The 23,342-nt window shown below is 40.7% G+C and overlaps 2 protein-coding genes across 2 annotated transcripts in view; one reads left to right on the forward strand and one right to left on the reverse strand.

Moving 5' to 3' along the window:
- The window catches only part of Vamp7 (vesicle-associated membrane protein 7), a 116,351-nt gene that overhangs the window by 82,818 nt on the left and 10,191 nt on the right, over positions 1–23,342 (forward strand). The gene's annotated exons all lie outside the window — the stretch shown is intronic.
- Positions 1–23,342, reverse strand: part of Cyp3a9 (cytochrome P450, family 3, subfamily a, polypeptide 9) — a 40,206-nt gene that overhangs the window by 5,069 nt on the left and 11,795 nt on the right. The window contains exons 7-11 of the mRNA NM_147206.2: positions 22,972–23,120; positions 19,882–20,009; positions 17,369–17,435; positions 10,304–10,464; positions 8,859–9,085 (exon numbers count right to left, since the gene is read on the reverse strand). Coding sequence (NP_671739.2) covers positions 8,859–9,085; positions 10,304–10,464; positions 17,369–17,435; positions 19,882–20,009; positions 22,972–23,120 — 732 coding nt within the window. The remainder of the gene's footprint in view (positions 1–8,858; positions 9,086–10,303; positions 10,465–17,368; positions 17,436–19,881; positions 20,010–22,971; positions 23,121–23,342) is intronic.

The raw sequence follows: 23,342 nt of genomic DNA on the forward strand, positions 1-23,342 counted from the left end.
CCCAGACCCCGTGGGAAAGAGACCTCACCGCCTGGTCAGGTGGGCACTCCTGAGGCTGCAGAGCGGAAGAGACCACCAACACTGCCCACCCCTGCCCACATCCCTGGCCCAAGAGGAAACTGTATAAGGCCTCTGGGTTCCCGTGGCGGAGGGCCCAGGAGCGGCAGGACCCTTGCCTGAGACACCACAGGAACCTGAAGGAAACAGACCAGATAAACAGTTCTCTGCACCCAAATCCCGTGGGAGGGAGAGCTAAACCTTCAGAGAGGCAAACAAGCCTGGGAAACCAGAAGAGACTGCTCTCTGTACATACATCTCGAACGCCAGAGGAAAACACCAAAGGCCATCTGGAACCCTGGTGCACTGAAGCTCCCGGAAGGGGCGGCATAGGTCTTCCTGGTTGCTGCCACCGCAGAGAGCCCGTGGGCAGCACCCGGCGAGCAAACTTGAGCCTTGGGACCACAGGTAAGACCAACTTGTCTGTTGCAAGAAAGCTGCCTGGTGAAATCGGGACACACAGAGGCAGAATTCCTCTAGGACCAGGCACGTCCTGTGTTTACCGAAAGTCCCACACCCGCGGATGCCGGCCTGCAGCAACTCTCTGCTCCCAGACCCCGTGGGAAAGAGACCTCACCGCCTAGTCAGGTGGGCACTCCTGAGACTGCAGAGCGGAAGAGACCACCAACACTGCCCACCCCTGCCCACATCCCTGGCCCAAGAGGAAACTGTATAAGGCCTCTGGGTTCCCGTGGGGGAGGGCCCAGGAACGGCAGGACCCCTGCCTGAGACACCACAGGAAACTGAAGGAAAGAGACCAGATAAACAGTTCTCTGCACCCAAATCCCGTGGGAGGGAAAGCTAAACCTTCAGAGAGGCAGACAAGCCTGGGAAACCAGAAGAGACTGCTCTCTGCACACACATCTCGGACGCCAGAGGAAAACACCAAAGGCCATCTGGAACCCTGGTCCCAGAAGGGGCGGCACAGGTCTTCCTGGTTGCTGCCGCTGCAGAGAGCCCGTGGGCAGCACCACACGAGCGAACTTGAGCCTCGGGACCACAGGTAAGACCAACTTTTCTGCTGCAAGTGACCTGCCTGGTGAACTCAAGACACAGGCCCACAGGAACAGCTGAAGACCTGTACAGAGGAAAAACTACACGCACGAAAGCAGAACACTCTGTCCCCATAACTGGCTGAAAGAAAACAGTAAAACAGGTCTACAGCACTCCTGACACACAGGCTTATAGGGACAGTCTAGCCACTGTCAGAAATAGCAGAACAAAGTAACACTAGAGATAATCTGATGGCGAGAGGCAAGCGCAGGAACCCAAGCAACAGAAACCAAGACTACATGGCATCATTGGAGCCCAATTCTCCCACCAAAACAAACATGGAATGTCCAAACACACCACAAAAGCAAGATCTAGTTTCAAAATCATATTTGATCATGATGCTGGAGGACTTCAAGAAAGATGAGAAGAACTCCCTTAGAGAAACACAGGAAAACATTAATAAACAAGTAGAAGCCTACAAAGAGGAATCGCAAAAATGCCTGAAAGAATTCCAGGAAACATAAATAAACAAGTAGAAGCCCATAGAGAGGAAACACAAAAATCCCTGAAAGAATATCAGGAAATCATAAATAAACAAGTAGAAGCCCATAGAGAGGAGTCACAAAAATCCCTGAAAGAATTCCAGGAAAACACAATCAAACAGTTGACGGAATTAAAAATGGAAATAGAAGCAATCAAGAAAGAACACATGGAAACAACCCTGGATATAGAAAACCAAAAGAAGAGACAAGGAGCTGTAGATACAAGCTTCACCAACAGAATACAAGAGATGGAAGAGAGAATCTCAGGAGCAGAAGATTCCATAGAAATCATTGACTCAACTGTCAAAGATAATGTAAAGCAGGAAAAGCTACTGGTCCAAAACATACAGGAAATCCAGGACTCAATGAGAAGATCAAACCTAAGGATAATAGGTATAGAAGAGAGTGAAGACTCCCAGCTCAAAGGACCAGTAAATATCTTCAACAAAATCATAGAAGGAAACTTCCCTAATCTAAAAAAAAGAGATACCCATAGGCATACAAGAAGCCTACAGAACTCCAAATAGATTGGACCAGAAAAGAAACACCTCCCGTCACATAATTGTCAAAACACCAAACGCACAAAATAAAGAAAGAATATTAAAAGCAGTAAGGGAAAAAGGTCAAGTAACAAATAAAGGCAGACCTATCAGAATCACACCAGACTTCTCGCCAGAAACTATGAAGGCCAGAAGATCCTGGACTGATGTCATACAGACCCTAAGAGAACACAAATGCCAGCCCAGGTTACTGTATCCTGCAAAACTCTCAATTAACATAGATGGAGAAACCAAGATATTCCATGACAAAACCAAATTTACACAATATCTTTCTACAAATCCAGCACTACAAAGGATAATAAATGGTAAAGCCCAACATAAGGAGACAAGCTATAACCTAGAAGAAGCAAGAAACTAATCGTCTTGGCAACAAAACAAAGAGAATGGCACACAAACATAACCTCACATCCAAATATGAATATAACGGGAAGCAATAATCACTATTCCTTAATATCTCTCACATCAATGGCCTCAACTCCCCAATAAAAAGACATAGATTAACAAACTGGATACGCAACGAGGACCCTGCATTCTGCTGCCTACAGGAAACACACCTCAGAGACAAAGACAGACATTACCTCAGAGTGAAAGGCTGGAAAACAATTTTCCAAGCAAATGGTCAGAAGAAGCAAGCTGGAGTAGCCATTCTAATATCAAATAAAATCAATTTTCAATTAAAAGTCATCAAAAAAGATAAGGAAGGACACTTCATATTCATCAAAGGAAAAATCCACCAAGATGAACTCTCAATCCTAAATATCTATGCCCCAAATACAAGGGCACCTACATACATAAAAGAAACCTTACTAAAGCTCAAAACACACATTGCACCTCACACAATAATAGTGGGAGATTTCAACACCCCACTCTCATCAATGGACAGATCATTGAAACAGAAATTGAACAGAGATGTAGACAGACTAAGAGAAGTCATGAGCCAAATGGACTTAACGGATATTTATAGAACATTCTATCCTAAAGCAAAAGGATATACCTTCTTCTCAGCTCCTCGTGGTACTTTCTCCAAAATTGACCATATAATTGGTCAAAAAACGGGCCTCAACAGGTACAGAAAGATAGAAATAATCCCATGCGTGCTATCGGACCACCACGGCCTAAAACTGGTCTTCAATAACAATCAAGGAAGAATGCCCACATACACTTGGAAATTGAACAATGCTCTACTCAATGATAACCTGGTCAAGGAAGAAATAAAGAAAGAAATTAAAAACTTTTTAGAATTTAATGAAAATGAAGGTACAACATACCCAAACTTATGGGACACGATGAAAGCTGTGCTAAGAGGAAAACTCATAGCGCTGAGTGCCTGCAGAAAGAAACAGGAAAGAGCATATGTCAGCAGCTTGACAGCACACCTAAAAGCTCTAGAACAAAAAGAAGCACATACACCCAGGAGGAGTAGAAGGCAGGAAATAATCAAACTCAGAGCGGAAATCAACCACGTAGAAACAAAAAGGACCATAGAAAGAATCAACAGAACCAAAAGTTGGTTCTTTGAGAAAATCAACAAGATAGATAAACCCTTAGCCAGACTAACGAGAGGACACAGAGAGTGCGTCCAAAATAACAAAATCAGAAATGAAAAGGGAGACATAACAACAGATTCAGAGGAAATTCAAAAAATCATAAGATCTTACTATAAAAACCTATATTCAACAAAACTTGAAAATCTTCAGGAAATGGATAATTTCCTAGACAGATACCAGGTACCGAAGTTAAATCAGGAACAGATAAACCAGTTAAACAACCCCATAACTCCTAAGGAAATAGAAGCAGTCATTAAAGGTCTCCCAACCAAAAAGAGCCCAGGTCCAGATGGGTTTAGTGCAGAATTCTACCAAACCTTCATAGAAGACCTCATACCAATATTATCCAAACTATTCCACAAAATTGAAACAGATGGATCACTACCGAATACCTTCTACGAAGCCACAATTACTCTTATACCTAAACCACACAAAGACACAACAAAGAAAGAGAACTTCAGACCAATTTCCCTTATGAATATCGACGCAAAAATACTCAATAAAATTCTGGCAAACCGAATTCAAGAGCACATCAAAACAATCATCCACCATGATCAAGTAGGCTTCATCCCAGGCATGCAGGGATGGTTTAATATACGGAAAACCATCAACGTGATCCATTATATAAACAAACTGAAAGAACAGAACCACATGATCATTTCATTAGATGCTGAGAAAGCATTTGACAAAATTCAACACCCCTTCATAATAAAAGTCCTGGAAAGAATAGGAATTCAAGGCCCATACCTAAACATAGTAAAAGCCATATACAGCAAACCAGTTGCTAACATTAAACTAAATGGAGAGAAACTCGAAGCAACCCCACTAAAATCAGGGACTAGACAAGGCTGCCCACTCTCTCCCTACTTATTCAATATAGTTCTTGAAGTTCTAGCCAGAGCAATCAGACAACAAAAGGAGGTCAAGGGGATACAGATCGGAAAAGAAGAAGTCAAAATATCACTGTTTGCAGATGATATGATAGTGTATCTAAGTGATCCCAAAAGTTCCACCAGAGAACTACTAAAGCTGATAAACAACTTCAGCAAAGTGGCTGGGTATAAAATTAACTCAAATAAATCAGTAGCCTTCCTCTATACAAAAGAGAAACAAGCCGAGAAAGAAATTAGGGAAACGACACCCTTCATAATAGACCCAAATAATATAAAGTACCTCGGTGTGACTTTAACCAAGCAAGTAAAAGATCTGTACAATAAGAACTACAAGACACTGAAGAAGGAAATTGAAGAAGACCTCAGAAGATGGAAAGATCTCCCATGCTCATGGATTGGCAGGATTAATATAGTAAAAATGGCCATTTTACCAAAAGCAATCTACAGATTCAATGCAATCCCCATCAAAATACCAATCCAATTCTTCAAAGAGGTAGACAGAACAATTTGCAAATTCATCTGGAATAACAAAAAACCCAGGATAGCTAAAGCTATCCTCAACAATAAAAGGACTTCAGGGGGAATCACTATCCCTGAACTCAAGCAGTATTACAGAGCAATAGTGATAAAAACTGCATGGTATTGGTACAGAGACAGACAGATAGACCAATGGAATAGAATTGAAGACCCAGAAATGAACCCACACACCTATGCTCACTTGATTTTTGACAAAGGAGCCAAAACCATCCAATGGAAAAAAGATAGCATTTTCAGCAAATGGTGCTGGTTCAATTGGAGGGCAACATGTAGAAGAATGCAGATCGATCCATGCTTATCACCCTGTACAAAGCTTAAGTCCAAGTGGATCAAGGACCTCCACATCAAACCAGACACACTCAAACTAATAGAAGAAAAACTAGGGAAGCATCTGGAACACATGGGCACTGGAAAAAATTTCCTAAACAAAACACCAATGGCTTACGCTCTAAGATCAAGAACCGACAAATGGGATCTCATAAAACTGCAAAGCTTCTGTAAGGCAAAGGACACGGTGGTTAGGACAAAACGGCAACCAACAGATTGGGAAAAGATCTTTACCAATCCTACAACAGATAGAGGCCTTATATCCAAAATATACAAAGAACTCAAGAAGTTAGACCGCAGGGAAACAAATAACCCTTTTAAAAAATGGGGTTCAGAGCTAAACAAAGAATTCACAGCTGAGGAATGCCAAATGACTGAGAAACACCTAAAGAAATGTTCAACATCTTTAGTCATAAGGGAAATGCAAATCAAAACAACCCTGAGATTTCACCTCACACCAGTGAGAATGGCTAAGATCAAAAACTCAGGGGACAACAGATGCTGGCGAGGATGTGGAGGAAGAGGAACACTCCTCCATTGTTGGTGGGATTGCAAACTGGTACAACCATTCTGGAAATCAGTCTGTAGAATCCTCAGAAAATTGGACATTGAACTGCCTGAGGATCCAGCTATACCACTCTTGGGCATATACCCAAAAGATGCCCCAACATATAAAAAAGACACGTGCTCCACTATGTTCATTGCAGCCTTATTTATAATAGCCAGAAGCTGGAAAGAACCCAGATGCCCTTCAACAGAGGAATGGATACAGAAAATGTGGTACATCTACACAATGGAATATTACTCAGCTATCAAAAACAACGACTTTATGAAATTCGTAGGCAAATGGTCAGAACTGAAAACATCATCCTGAGTGAGCTAACCCAATCACAGAAAGACATACATGGTATGCACTCATTGATAAGTGGCTATTAGCCCAAATGCTTGAATTACCCTAGATGCCTAGAGCAAATGAAACTCAAGACGGATGATCAAAATGTGAATGCTTCACTCCTTCTTTAAAAGGGGAACAAGAATACCCTTGGCAGGGAAGAGAGAGGCAAAGATTAAAACAGAGACTGAAGGAACACCCATTCAGAATCTGCCCCACATGTGGCCCATACATATACAGCCACCCAATTAGACAAGATGGATGAAGCAAAGAAGTGCAGACCGACAGGAGCCGGATGTAGATCACTCCTAAGTGACACAGCAAGAATACAGCAAATACAGAGGCGAATGCCAGCAGCAAACCACTGAACTGAGAATAGGACCCCCGTTGAAGGAATCAGAGAAAGAACTGGAAGAGCTTGAAGTGGCTCGAGACTCCATATGTACAACAATGCCAAGCAACCAGAGCTTCCAGGGACTAAGCCCCTACCCAAAGACTATACATGGACTGACCCTGGACTCTGACCTCATAGGTAGCAATGCATATCCTAGTAAGAGCACCAGTGGAAGGGGAAGCCCTGGGTCCTGCTAAGACTGAACCCCCAGTGAACTAGACTGGTGGGGGGAGGGCGGCAATGGGGGGAGGGTTGGGAGGGGAACACCCATAAGGAAGGGGAGGGGGGAGGGGGATGTTTGCCCAGATACCGGGAAAGGGAATAACACTTGAAATGTATATAAGAAATACTCAAGTTAATAAAAAAAAAATTAAAAAAAGAAATAAAGACCTTATAAAATTTAATGAAAATGAAGGCACAATATACCCAAACTTATGAGATACAATGAAAACAGTGCCAAGAGGAAAACTTATAGCTATGAGTATCTCCAAAAAGAAATTGGAGAGAGCATACATTTGCAGCTTGACAACGTACCTAAAAGCTCTAGAACAAAAAGAAACAAATACACCCAGTTGGAGTAGACTGCAGGAAATAATCAAACTCAAGGTGGAAATCAACCAAGTAAGAACAAAAAGACCTATACAAACAAACAACAAAAACAGAAGCTAGTCCTTTGAGAAAATCAACAAGATAGATAAACCCTTAGGCAAACTAACTACAGGGCACAAAGACAGTATGTAAATTAACAAAATCAAAAATGAAAAGGGAGACATAACAACAGAATCTGAGGAAATTGAAAGTTCGTCAGACAGATGCTACTACAAAAGCCTATACTAAACAAAACTGGAAAAATTTTGATGAAATGTCAATTTCCTAGACAGATACCAGATACCAAAGTTAAATCGTGATCAGATAAATTATCTAAACAGTCCCATAACTCCTAAAGAAATAGAAGCAGTTATTAAAAATCTCCCAACCAAAAAAAAAGCCAATGGTGTTCTTCTATAAGATCAAGAATCAACAAATGGGACCCCATAAAATTGCAAAGCTTCTGTAAGGCAAAGGACACTGTCATTAGAACAAAACAGCAACCAACAGATTGAGAAAGGGTCTTTACCAATCCAACATCCAAGGACTAATATCCAATATATACAAAGAACTCAAGAAGTTTGACTCCAGAGAGCCTATTAAAACTGGGGTACAGAGCCAAACAGAATTCTCAGCTGAGGAATACTGAATGGCTGAGAAGTACCTAAAGAAATGTTCTAAAGTCTTAATCTTAATGGAAATGTCAATCAAAACAACCCTGAGATTCCACCTCACACTAGTCAGAATGTGTAAGATCAAAAACTCAGGTGACAGCAGATGCTGGTGAGGATGTGGAGAAAGAGAAACACTCCTCCATTGTTGGTGGGATTGTAAGCTGCTACAACCACTCTGGAAATAAATCTAGTGATTCCCCAGAAAATTGGACATAGTGTTAACTGAGGATCCAGCTATACCACTCCAAGGGTATACACCCAAAAGATGTTCCAACATATAACAAAGACACATGCTCCACTGTGTTCATAGCAGCCTTATTTACAATAGCCAAAAGCTGGAAAGAACCCAGATGCCCTTCAACAGAGGAATGGATACAGAAAATGTGGTACATCTACCCAATGGAATACTACTCAGCTATCAAAAACAGTGACTTCATAGGCAAATGGATGGAACTAGAATATATCATCCTGAGTGAGGTAACCAATCACAAAAAACACACATGGTATGCACTCACTGATGAGTGGATATTAGCTCAAAAACTCAAATTACCCAAGATACAATCTACAGATCACATGAAGCTCAAGAAGGATGACCAAAGTGCAGATGCTTCCCTCCTTCTTAAAAGATAGAGCAAAGTTTGGAGCAGAGACTGAAGGAATGGCCATTTTAGAGCCTGCCATCTGGGGATCATATATATATACTTTTGTCTTAAATTTTGAATAGGTAGATAAATGATAACCAGACACACAGACAGACTGTTATTGTTACTTAAGTGTCTACAACACTGGGATACAACACATCATGAGTGGACTAGACTAGATCTGGATAGTTTCTCTTTCCCACATCCTTGTACCTTTCAGGGCGGAATTCCTCAGGCTCTGGCCAGTAATGCGGGTCTTTGTGAAGAGCAAAGGTTGGTATCATCACCACAGTCCCTTTGGGAATGAACACCCCATTGATTTCAACATCTGTCTTACAGACCCTCTCAAGCCTTCCAGCAATTGGATATAATCTGAGGGTTTCATTCACCACCATATCTAGATACTCCATTTGTAGCAGGGTATCATAGGTGGCATGTGCCTGCAAAGAGACACAGAGATTTTCATAAATTAAGTAAACTAACTTTCATCTGTGGTGAACTAAGTTATTGCACTACCCAAGAAAAGTCACATTGATGAAGGATCTTAGCATTTAAAAAGTATTTTAGTAATAAACAACCTTCAACCTGATCAATGAATCTTTAATAAATGTAAGATAATTATGAAAAACTAAAAGACTTTATGACAGTCCCAAACCCAGAACCCGAAAACATCAGCCCATACTATACACTACATTTTCTTTTAATTTGAGTAACCACAACTAACATATCATGATAATTACAGTAAACAAAAATTTAACACACATGGTTACAATTCCACGGAGGCCAAACATGTGTACTTGAAAATATTATATACAACGTAGAAAGAGAACAAATCCCTAATGTATTTATTTGAAAAATCCTATATGGCTATTCTTTTGGTTATATATAAAGTTTGGAAACATTGATAGGAGAAGATTTTAGATGGTCTGAGGAGATACTGGTCTCTTCTGTATAAAAGGTCACAAAAGACATTTCTACCACCACGGTGCTTAATTTCATCCCTGGTAAAAGTCAAAATAAGAATAGGATCCACTACTCAATCCCATTCTCTGTTGCTGTTTCAGCCTGCTGGTTGTTCATTCAGGACTTGCCTATGGGCTCTAAAGAGAATGATAAGCCAGATAGACAACCCCATAAATGAGGTAAACTCATACCCCCACAGTTTGAGCAGAATTATAAAGAACAATGTGGGAAACTTGTGACTATTACTATATGAAGTTTTTTGATAGCCCATAGTATAGGGTTAAGTGTATGACTTGGGGGGTCACCTATGAGTTGAGAGAGATGTGTAGGGCAGCACTAAATCAATCTGCCTACCCTGGCCCAGCCAAGGCCAGTCACACTCAGGCAGCAAACAGTATAATGTGTGACATCAACAGAATGTCTAGACACATGATATGCTCCCACTTCCATATCACTGTGATTTTGTAGATGTTTCTAGGTAGTTTTTCATGACAATCTATTCCAACATTTTTCTATTGTTATTTTCATGAAAAGCATCATCCAATGTCTGATTCCCACTAATTTCCCTTTTCAGAAACCTTCTTAAATAAAGGCTTATAATTTTGTTGAAAATTTCTCACTGCATGGGTTAAGTAGCCATTTGTGCCAGTGTTCCTTCTCTTCCCTTCCTCCCTCCCTAGATCGCATCCCCTTACCTTATTGGGGAGAGCTGCATCAATTTCATCCTGCAGTTTCTTCTGTATATCAGGGTGAATGGCCAGCAAATACAAAACAAAGGAAAGAGCACTGCTAGTGGTCTCATAGCCGGCAAAAATGAAGATAACTGACTGGGCCACAATCTCCACATCGGATAATGCTAATGGGAAAGAGAACTCATATTATATTATATTATATTATATTTATTATATTTATTATATTTATTATATTTATTATATTTATTATATTTATTATATTTATTATATTTATTATATTTATTATATTATATTTGTGGGGTTTGTGTGTGTGTGTGTGTATGTGTGTGTGAGAGAGAGAGAGAGAAAGAGAGAGAGAGAGAGAGAGAGGAGAGAGAACGCTATAACATTCTTGTGGGAGTCAGAAGACAACTTTTAAGAGTGAGTTCTCGAAATGAACCCACACACCTATAGTCACTTGATTTTTGACAAAGGAGCCAAAACCATCCAATGGAAAAAAGATAGCATTTTCAGCAAATGGTGCTGGTTCAACTGGAGGGCAACATGTAGAAGAATGCAGATCGATCCATGCTTATCACCCTGTACAAAGCTTAAGTCCAAGTGGATCAAGGACCTCCACATCAAACCAGACACACTCAAACTAATAGAAGAAAAACTAGGGAAGCATCTGGAACACATGGGCACTGGAAAAAATTTCCTAAACAAAACACCAATGGCTTACGCTCTAAGATCAAGAATCGACAAATGGGATCTCATAAAACTGCAAAGCTTCTGTAAGGCAAAGGACACTGTGGTTAGGACAAAACGGCAACCAACAGATTGGGAAAAGATCTTTACCAATCCTACAACAGATAGAGGCCTTATATCCAAAATATACAAAGAACTCAAGAAGTTAGACCGCAGGGAAACAAATAACCCTTTTAAAAAATGGGGTTCAGAGCTAAACAAAGAATTCACAGCTGAGGAATGCCGAATGGCTGAGAAACACCTAAAGAAATGTTCAACATCTTTAGTCATAAGGGAAATGCAAATCAAAACAACCCTGAGATTTCACCTCACACCAGTGAGAATGGCTAAGATCAAAAACTCAGGGGACAACAGATGCTGGCGAGGATGTGGAGAAAGAGGAACACTCCTCCATTGTTGGTGGGATTGCATACTGGTACAACCATTCTGGAAATCAGTCTGGAGGTTCCTCAGAAAATTGGACATTGAACTACCTGAGGACCCAGCTATACCTCTCTTGGGCATATACCCAAAAGATGCCCCAACATATAAAAAAGACACGTGCTCCACTATGTTCCTAGCAGCCTTATTTATAATAGCCAGAAGCTGGAAAGAACCCAGATGCCCTTCAACAGAGGAATGGATACAGAAAATGTGGTACATCTACACAATGGAATATTACTCAGCTATCAAAAACAACGACTTTATGAAATTCGTAGGCAAATGGTTGGAACTGGAAAATATCATCCTGAGTGAGCTAACCCAATCACAGAAAGACATACATGGTATGCACTCATTGATAAGTGGCTATTAGCCCAAATGCTTGAATTACCCTAGATGCCTAGAGCAAATGAAACTCAAGACGGATGATCAAAATGTGAATGCTTCACTCCTTCTTTAAAAGGGGAACAAGAATACCCTTGGCAGGGAAGAGAGAGGCAAAGATTAAAACAGAGACTGAAGGAACACCCATTCAGAGCCTGCCCCACATGTGGCCCATACATATACAGCCACCCAATTAGACAAGATGGATGAAGCAAAGAAGTGCAGACCGACAGGAGCCGGATGTAGATCACTCCTGAGAGACACAGCCAGAATACAGCAAATACAGAGGCGAATGCCAGCAGCAAACCACTGAACTGAGAATAGGACCCCCGTTGAAGGAATCAGAGAAAGAACTGGAAGAGCTTGAAGGGGCTCGAGACCCCATATGTACAACAATGCCAAGCAACCAGAGCTTCCAGGGACTAAGCCACTACCTAAAGACTATACATGGACTGACCCTGGACTCTGACCTCATAGGTAGCAATGAATATCCTAGTAAGAGCACCAGTGGAAGGGGAAGCCCTGGGTCCTGCTAAGACTGAACCCCTAGTGAACTAGATTGGTGGGGGGAGGGCGGCAATGGGGGGAGGGTTGGGAGGGGAACACCCATAAGGAAGGGGAGGGGGGAGGGGGATGTTTGCCCGGAAACCGGGAAAGGGAATAACACTCGAAATGTATATAAGAAATACTCAAGTTAATAAAAAAAATAAAATGTAAAAAAAAAAAAAAAAGAAAGGCACATGGGCGGAACATTTCCTTATTTGGGGGGGGGGGGGAATTGAAGAATAATATCTAGCTGTTCCCCTCGTCTGAAGCCTTGTCTTTTATTATTTCAGTTACTTATAGTCATCCACAGTGGAAATTTAAAAAACAGTTCATTTAAGCGCATCCTTCCTGGTATGCGAATAACTGGTTTGCTGTGTCCACACAGTGTGTACTGCACTCCTTTTAGGTATGGAGAAGCGGTGAGGCTTGGATTGACTCTGGAGAGACAGCTACTTCTGTAGGCTCCTGTCTGTGGATAACAGGGACTTGCTGTATGGCATCATCCTAGGACCAGCTCCCTGAAGCTTATGAAGCCATTCCATCTTACCCCTCATTTTCTCTGTTTTCCCTTTTTCTCCTGCCGCAGTGTCTGGATCACAAGGCAAGCATGAGCATGGGCAAAGAGAACGAGACCTAATCCTTAGCTGGACAGCAGCCGGACTATATAAAAAAGCAGAACCCTGACCCCACAGAGTGTAGCCCCCTGCTCAAGAAGCCAACCCCTCATCTCCAATAAACACAGCCTGCTGTAAATCAGACCTGTGGGAGGCCTGGGTTGCTATCTCTAGTGACAGTCTAGGACATAAACGATAACTTCTGTAACAGTCATCTCCTTTGGTCAGGCCTTAATTAATAGCTGAGAGCTTCCCCAAATTTGTTTGCACTTCCCACTTAAGACCTAACTGGCAATGTTGAATGTTTCTCTGAACGATACAGAAGGTTCTCTTCTAAGGGTCTTCCTCTAGCTTTCCTGACTGGCAGCCTCCAGAAAGCAATCAGTTCGCTTTCTCTTTCTGCTAAGAAGCTTCGCTGCCCCTTGCGTGCCTTTGACTATCTATCTGTCGCAAGGCAGCTGACAGTGTCCGACTTCATTACTGCAATCTCCGAATAAATAGCTTTGCTTGTTCTCAAAAAAAATGAGTGAGTTCTCTTCTTGTAACTTTTAGGTCCTAGAGTCTGAACTCAGGTCTTTGGCTTGGCAGCAAGCGCCTTTATCTTACCAATATGGCTTGCTAATATTTCTGGCCCAATTTTAGATACGATTTAAGTAAAGGAGATCAGTATTTGAAAAATTGTTTGGATAAAAAACAATCCAACTAATATTCCAAATCCCTAAAAAGATCATGAAAAAGAAGTTCAGAGTCACACTGCAGGGGACTTCATTCTCATACTGGTCTGACAATGGATTGAAATGGAAAAGCTATTTTGTCTGGCTTCCCTAAGGTCTACACTCCCCTTAACCATCTCTGCATTCTGGCATCCTCAAGATCTCCCCACCTGAGAAATTGCAAGAGGAAGCATTTCTGTGTAATGTACATGGTTTCTTCATGATGCTGTATGGATAACTAGAAATATACCTTGTTTTGTTCAATTTTAACATTGTCTCTTTGTAAGAATTGAAATAATAACTGCTCAATTACTAACAGGCTGGTAACAGCATTTTTTAACTTTCAGTCTGCTCCAATTTTAATTTTTTAAGTTTTATTTGCATGTGTGTGCATGCATATGTACACTCATACACATAGTGTATATGTGTAGGACCCAAATGCAGGTGCATGTGGACAGACCCAGAACAGAACTTCTGGTGTCTTCCTTCATCATTCTCTGTACCATTACTTTAGGACAGGGTTTCTCGATGAAGTAAAATCTCATCATTTTAGCTAGTTTGTCTGACCACTGAGCTCTGGGTCCTTCTGTCTCCATTCTCCAATTTTGTGGATATATAGGCACATGTAGCCATGACCTCAAGCTAAGTTTTAGACAGAATAACTTCAATTTTCTTAAAGGAAAATATTATCATCTATTTTACTTAGATGAAGACTCTTTCCCAGGGTGAGGGAAATAGTTCATTAGGTAAAAGAATTTGTTTTGTAAGCATGGGGGTTTTAGTTTGATTCCTCGGCACCCACATCAAAACCCTGAAATGTTTTGAATGAGTATGCAGTATAAAAGCTTGAGTGTACAGAACATGAGCATACCCATGAACTATACCTGTCTTAAGGAACCTGTGGCAGTAGGACTCAAAGTATGGTGTATGGACCAGTAGCAACAGCTGGGAGGTCCTTAGTAGTCTCAAAAGCACCCCATATCGCCCTGGTCAGAATCTAAATTTTCAGGAGCTATAGCATTTATATGTGTAATCTATTGGACAAACAAGAAATGCCAGTCTTTAAAATTTGCAATTCAGAAATTAGAGGAGCTACAAAGGAAAGGGAATAGACATGGAGTATTGAGTAGTAGGCTGGAGAAATGGTCAGCCTATTAAGAGAGTAGGCTGACTACCTAAAGACTATACATGGACTGACCCTGGGCTCCAACCTCATAGGTAGCATTGAATAGCCTAGTAAGAGCACCAGTGGAAGGGGAAGCCGTTGGTCCTGCTATGACTGAATCCCCAGTGAACGTGATTGTTGGGGGGAGGGCGGCAATGGGGGGAGGATAGGGAGGGGAACACCCATAACGAAGGGGAGGGGAAGGGTTAGGGGAATGTTGGCCCGTAAACCGGGAAAGGGAATAACACTCGAAATGTAAATAAGAAATATTCAAGTTAATAAAAAAAAAAGAGAGAGAGAGAGTAGGCTGTTCTTGCAAAGGACCTGAGTTCAGTTATGGACAGCTCAAACCACCTGTAACCCCAGCTCCAGGGGATCTGATACCCTCCTCTCACCTCCCAGGCACCTAAATCCATACCTTCTCACAGACATATAGACATACACTGATACAAATTAGAAAATAATTCTTGAATTTAAAGGGTAATGACTAATATTTTAATAACTTTATCCTCGTTAGAAGAAAGCTCAAGTGGAAGTAACCTCGCCAGCAACTAAACTGTAGCTGTGGGGTGCTGTACCCTGACGCTGTAAACTGGAGCTCTGTTCCACAAAACCAAAGCTTTTGACTAATGCTGAACTTGGACCAAGCAAGAACGTGTTTGCTCCTTATTTGCATGACTCTTCTTTACAAGACAGGGATGACAACAAAAATTACACACGCGATGACTCATGTTAACTTCTTATAAATTATAAACTACCCAGTCAAGTATAAACTTGCCCACAATCATAAAGTATGAATCACATGCAATGAAACCACATACAATGGCACGCATTGTCCAAGTTCTTTAGAATGGAGGCTCTCTCAGAACATTAGCCTGTGCTTCAGACAGTAGTCTAGTTAATTCACAGTTCCTCTTACCCCCTTACAATTCACTCAATAAACTATTCTTCCTGTTTGGTCCAAATGGTGAATTCATTCCCTCCTAATTCTGTTCTCATTACCATTGACAGAGAAAGAGAGAGACAGAGACAGAGAGACAGAGAGACAGAGAGAGACAGAGAGAGACAGAGAGTCAGAGAGAGAATGAATATAGGAGATTATATCATTGAATGTGGATACAGAAATGATTCTTCCAATTCCATAGCCCACATAAATATCAGATAGGCACAGAGGCCTTGCATGCAATTCCAGCCTTAGAAGGCAGAGATACATAATTACAAAAACAAGCTGGCTAGTGAGAATAGCCAAATCTGTTAATTCTTGAGCTTTGTTGAGAGACCCTTCCAGGATTAGGATAGAAGAACAATCAAGTGTGATCCCTGACATCAACCCTGGGCCTCCATAAACATGCACACATCTGTGGGCCTATATACCAGCAAACATGTATACACACATTGATATCATACACATACACAGACAACAAATATACATATACACATGCACGCACATACAACACACACATAAAAAATTTTAAACAAATGTTTTTCTATGTTCCATAGAATCATACTTCACTTTCATAATTCTGTTCACAGAAAGAATTCTAAGTCCAAAGGAGAATAATTACATCTAGGTCCCATGTCCCACATTGGGAGTTGAAATTTCATTTCACACTGAAATTGGAAAGTTTGAACATATCTGATATGAGACCTATATGGAGAAATTTAGCAGAAACCAGAAATACCTTGCAACAAAAAGAAGGAAAATGATTTATAAAGATGGGAAAATGACACAGGGTGGGAATATATAAAAGTCTATATATATTCAGCTGAAATTGGCTATATGCTTATAATTTCTCTAACCCTTTTAACTACTTTTGAAGTGAAACCAAAAGAGGGCAGCTTGTCCCTTTCTTACATGGAACATAACTCAAAGCTTCATGGGACATAATGGAGTTAGAAAGCCATCTTGCTTCAACTATCACAGCAATGGTTTCCTCAAAAGCCATCCATGATGGAAAATGAGTAGGTGAAAAATTGTGAAGAGGAGTGGATATGTGCTTAGTACAAAGTCTTTCTCCACACATTCCTTATCAACTAGACAAGAAAAAACAAAGCTTGACTGTAAATCCAGTGCTGGGTAGACTTGCACCCTGCATTTCCAGTGGCCATCACCACTGTGTGTCTGTGCCTACTCACTGGATGTCTAGATGCAAATCTTCAGGCACAACTTCAGACCCAGTGGGTCTAGATGAAGCTGAGATGGTATTTGTTCTGTGATTCAAGATCCAGAGACCTCGGATAACCTACAGGCCTGAAGCACATGCCCCTCAGGCTTTGAACACAGTAATAATCCTGGGCTTCTATAAAGTTCTTCTGCTGCTGCTGAATATACTGTCTACATCTATGGTTTGGGTTAGATTTGGTTGCAAAAGTTGTAATTGTTTGTTTTCAATTTGGAGACATAGTCATCTACTTGAAAAGCCTCCTGCATATTTCTAGAACAAACTCCCATCACTAAACATGCAACATCCTTGTTTACCTTTATGAGAGTCTTTGACTTTGGAATTCTGGGAGTTTATCATCAGCTGAAGAAAGTCCATTCTTTGCTGAAAAAAAAAACAATTTTGAGAGATGCAAGGTTAGCTGAGAGGTCAGAGTAAGTCACAAGTTTAGAACTAGCAACCATTCTGAGAACAATCCTTATTTAAAGTCCAGAAGTCTGGCTAGAGTTCCCAAAGTCAAAGATAAACAAAAATATACGTAGGTACATTTTGAGGAACAGAACGATTTCCTGAGTGAACACTGGCTGTGTGTCCCAAGACTTTGGTCCTTCCTACCCTTGATAGAACCTGAGTTCTCTGGATTCTGAACAGTCTTAGTTAGCCCCTTCTCTTCACATGTATGCTTACACAGGAAGAAGTGGGCTTCAATCTTGTATCCTTCTATCTCAGTCTCAAACCATTGTCCTTATAGATGAAACTCATCCTATTTCCAGATCCCATAAGTAGTTTGGGGGAGAATATCTTTAAATGTCCTACCCACCAAGCAAGAGTGCTATGATTCTCAGCAATAGTGGGGGTACCCAGTCTTGCTCCCCTTCCTTACTCCTTAATATGTTTGTATGGAGCAAAGCCTGACTACCAAGACAAGCGCTATGCCACTCCAGGTCAGGAGGGGCTCTAACTTAATCCAGACCAGCCAGATGTATCAGCATATGCCTATAATCACAACTCCAAAAGCATAGTAACTTAGAGAAGCAAACCTAGGCTCCATAGCAAGACTGTGTCTCAAAACAATAAAAATTACAAATAAAGCAGACTAAACTGGGACAGGTAGGAAAAAATGACTTTGCTGAAAATGTGTAAAATGATAAACTTGGAAATGAAATGATTTCTCAACAGTGTGAGGTCCAGGGAATTAAAGTATCAGGAAAGAGATGTTTAAACAAAATCATTGTCCTTTTACAAAGGGAAGTGGTGAATTTTGTCTATTTTTTTAAATTTACATTTACCGACATATTTTTGAAATGTGCATGACAACTGAATGAACTGAAAATTTGATACATGTGTATACTAAATGTTGCTTGAATCAGGTTAAACATATTTTTCTCAACATCCATTAAGTCATTCATGATAAGAACTTTCAAAGTCCATTTCTCTGTAGCTTTTGGAATGTTTTAAATGGATTTAAAAAGTGTTGGAGTACCAATGTCTCTCACACAAGCTTATGCCTTTATATGACTATCAGGAAGACTGATGGGTCACATGGGAGTTCTATTTTTAACATTTTGCTCATCTTTTCCCTCTGGAGTAAACTAAGATCACAGAAGACTTAATTCTTGATAAAATAAGCCATTAATAATGGTTGCCTGTTAGGAGGATCTCCTGATCCAACATCAAAGTCATAAACCCTGTTCTCAATATGAACTCTAGAATAAGATTAAGTGATACAAAGGGCAACTTGGACCATTGTTCAAGGATGACACATTTGCTAACCATGTGCAAGGGTCTTAGTTTTATCCCCAGCACCGAGAAAATAATAAACTTTAATTTTTGACATAGAGTCATAGAGTTTTCATAATACTCCCCATAAATTGTATGCAAGAAATCTCTTTTTTCTGTCATATGGTAAAGTTCTTGCCTTAAAAATATTTATTTCATGTCAGGCATATCATTTAATTGTAAATGCTTTCTTTGGCTCATTTTATTTCTCAATTCCCAATCTCTACAATCTTCATTCTTTTTAGAATATCCAAATTTCCTATCCTTAAACTGCACTCCTCCATCTAACTTTTGAAAGTACAGAGGAAGCATGTGTGTGTGTGTGTGTGTTTGTGTGTGTGTGTGGTGTGTGTGTGTGTGTGTGGTGTGTGTGTGTGGTGTGTGTGTGTGGTGTGTGTGTGGTGTGTGTGTATGTGTGTGTGGTGTGTATGTGTGTGTGGTGTGTGTGTGTATGTGTGTGTGGTGTGTGTGTGTGGTGTGTGTGTGTGGTGTGTGTGTGGTGTGTGTGTATGTGTGTGTGGTGTGTATGTGTGTGTGGTGTGTGTGTATGTGTGTGTGGTGTGTGTGTGTGTGGTGTGTGTGTGTGGTGTGTGTGTGGTGTGTGTGTGTGGTGTGTGTGTATGTGTGTGTGGTGTGTATGTGTGTGTGGTGTGTGTGTGTATGTGTGTGGTGTGTATGTGTGTGTGTGGTGTGTGTGATGTGTGTATGTGTGTGTGTGGTGTGTGTGCGTGGTGTGTGTGTGTGTGTGTGGTGTGTATGTATGTGTGTGTGTGGTGTGTATGTGTGTGGTGTGTGTGATGTGTGTGTATGTGTGTGGTGTGTGTGTGTGGTGTGTATATATGTGTGTGTGGTATGTGTGTGTGTGTGGTGTGTGTGGTGTGTGTGTGTGGTGTGTGTGTGGTGTGTGTGTGTGGTGTGTGTGTGTGGTGTGTGTGGTGTGTGTGTATGTGTGTGTGTGGTGTGTGTGTGTGTGGTGTGTGTGTGTGTACCTGCATACTTGTTTTATTAAGAGAATTGGAAACACATTGATCCTCATGTGATCAGTTATTACCTTTTCTTTCTCTTTCATGCGATTCTCTTTCATTCGTTCTACTGAAGTTTTAAAAAAGTCAATGACATCTCTTGGAAACATGGAGACATTTAGTGCTTCAAATAGTGGGGTAAGGAATGGAAAAAGTGCTAGAGGGAAAAAAGAAAAACCATGGTGAAAATACAAAAATCTACCTGGAGAAGTTACACATATTCTGCCAATCAGAAGAGTAAGTCATCAGGATCTCCACTGAGACTTATTCCCTCTTGCTCAGGTTCCAGACCACTTGCTGAAATCAACATACAAGTGATATAAATCACGCTTGCTGCATAGTTTCAGGGTTAAATTTCTTTGCTTCTCACCTTTTATGTGTCAGACTAAGAGGGTTTTGGAGTTGTGAATTTTGTTGTTGGTTTGGTTTGGGTTTTTTTGTTTTTGTTTTTTTTTTTTTTTTTTTTTTGATAAATCAGGCTTTACCCAGTGCCGCAGCTAATCAAGGTGATCAAAAAAGAGCTTTGGGCATGCGAGAGATGGCTCAGTGGGTAATGTACTTGCCTTGCAAACGTGAGAATCTGTGTTCAGTTCCTACAACCCATGTTAAGGGTGAGTGCAGTGGCTCAGAATGGCACCATGAGAGGTAGGAAGTTTGATGCCCGCTTCGGCCAGCCTACCTGGAGAAGTTCCAGGCCAGTGAGAGAGCCTGCCTCAAACAAAAGGTGGCAGATGCCTGAGGTTTTCTTCTGAGGTTTACCTCTGTATACTTATGTGCACCTATATATACAAGTACCTACCCACCCATGAATATATACACACAAAAAATGATAGTAATGACAATAATGATGATAACTTTAACCTACCCACCCATGAATATATACACACAAAAATGATAGTAATGACAATAATGATGATAACTTTAACCAAAAACACAAAAACAAAGTTTTTTAAGATGGAGGCCAAACAATAGTCAGACAGGAGTTTATGGTTGAAAAGAAAAGCTGGTCTTTCACATAACAAGACTTTCTAGCCTGTGCCACTAAAAGAAAAGAGAAAACACAATTAGACAGAGAGAGTGGATACTTCAAACCAAAGCGAAAACTAATGAAATAAAAAGGATGAAGGAAATCGACGAAAACAAGGATGCTTCTGTGAAATATCTTCAGAGTTAGCAAAGTGTTCGCTGGAATTGTTCTAGAAATAGGATGATGACTCAGATTACTAGCATGCACAGTGAAGTGGGAGGGGAATGATCTTATGGAAAACATAAGGGCATATAAAGGAATTATATTAATAAGTGGAGGGCTGGAACAATGGCCTCAATTATGTAACTTAGCTAAAATGAACGGATTCCTAGAAGTTCACAAACCATAGAAGCTGACTCAAAAAGACATGCATGCCATGCATAATGGACCTGTGGCATGAGAGAGTATATGTTGAAGAGCAAATACCCAGAGACTCCTAACATCTCTCACAGTCTAGAGTAAATGGAGAACTATGATAAAAGAAGGTTATCTTAGAAATGTGTTCCTAGATCATTTTGAATCTTTACCTCCTACTACCTTGTCTTATGTACAGATTTAAAAGTATCCCTGGTTTAAAAAAAAAAAAACATGCTGTCCACAAGAAAAACCTAAGACCAGAAGGTTTCAATGCTGAATTTTACCAAATGCCTAAAAAAAGCATATGCCATTTCTTCCCAACCACTTCCACATTATAGAAAGACATGAATGAAAGCGTCTCCAAAATTCTCCACGAGAAAAGCTGTGCCCTGGTATTACGACCAGACAGAAGTCCCACATGAAAACTACAAATAAAGAACGCTTGTAAATATGGCAAGAGAAGATTTTCAACACAGTATGAGTGTACTGAACCAAGTGACTATAAAAGCTATCTCACTCTAATTAGGTAGGATCTACCTCAAAGATGCTTTACTGTACAACTGAGCATATCAGTGCAAATGAAAATGAAAAATGATCCTGAGAGACACAGCCAGAATACAGCAAACACATACGAGAATGCCAGCAGCAAACCACTGAACTGAGAACGGGACCCCCGTTGAAGGAATCAGAGAAAGGACTGGAAGAGCTTGAAGGGGCTTGAGACCCCAAAAGTACAACAATGCCAACCAACCAGAGCTTCCAGGGACTAAGCCACTACCTAAAGACTATACATGGACTGACCCTGGACTCTGACCCCATAGGTAGCAATGAATATCCTAGTAAGAGCACCAGTGGAAGGGGAAGCCCCGGGTCCTGCTAAGACTGAACCCCCAGTGAACTAGTCTATGGAGGGAGGGCGGTAATGGGAGAAGATGGGGAGGGGAACACCCATATAGAAAGGGAGGGGGAGGGGTTAAGGGGGATGTTGGCCTGAAAACCGGGAAAGGGAATAACAATTGAAATGTAAATAAGAAATACCCAATTTAATAAAGATGGAGGAAAAAATGAAAAATGAACAAAATAAATGAATAGATGCAAACAATTTTTGAGAATAGACAACACCCTTTGTGACAAAACAGTTCCTTCAACACTCTGTATTAGACATTACTGTACAACTCAGCACTTCTCAAGTATACATCCAAAACAACTTAAAACATGTTCAGACCCAAACTTGTGCCTGTATGAGTATTCATAGCAGCACTGTTCCCAACAGCCAAAAAGTCAAAACATTCCAAATATAGAAATGTCACAAATAAATAGAACATGTTTTGTCCTTACAATGAAATGAGATTCTGCCATAGGGAAAAAAATAAGTACTAATGCACATTTCCAGATGCACTAATTTTTAAATCATACTAATTTGGAAGACAGACACAAAAGGGGAGAGCTTGTACATTTTTTTCATATAAAGTGTTAAGAATATGCAAATCTATACAGTTAGGAAGTAGACTTACTGCTTATGCATGAGGGAGGTAAGGAATTGGTCATTAAAAAGTACAGAGTTTCTAGGATGACAAAGATGTTCCACAGCTGTCAAGAGTAATGACGGGAAAATACTGTAAATATACTTAAAACCAAATACTGGCCTGTTTAGGTGGGCTACTTACAATGTATGTGGATTGTCTTTCACTACACTGTTGCTTAAAAAGGCAGAATGAAACATGAGGTTACGTACTCACTGAGAGGAACAATGGATCAAAGATATCAAATTTTAAGAGCTTCTTGATTTTTTCCACAAAAGGGTCCTGTGGGTTGTTAAGGGAATCAACATTCACTCCAAATGAGGTGGCTGTGATCACATCCATGCTGTAGGCCCCAAAGATGCTGAAGAGAGATAGAAAGTAGCAATTCAGCATCTTCTTAGTCCAGCTAAGTTTCACACCGTGTGAAGCAGGAGTAAATTCATTATGTCCAGACAAGACAGTCACAGCATCATACAGAAACTGTCTACCGTGCCCTTGCTTCTGTCACACTCATTTGTGAGATGTCTGTCAGATGGCAGTGCTGTGCCTGTCTTTGTGCTGTGGGATTCTATCTATGACTGTT

Source organism: Rattus norvegicus, chromosome 12 (genome assembly GCF_036323735.1).
Source record: "Rattus norvegicus strain BN/NHsdMcwi chromosome 12, GRCr8, whole genome shotgun sequence".
NCBI classification, from domain to species: Eukaryota; Metazoa; Chordata; class Mammalia; order Rodentia; family Muridae; genus Rattus; species Rattus norvegicus.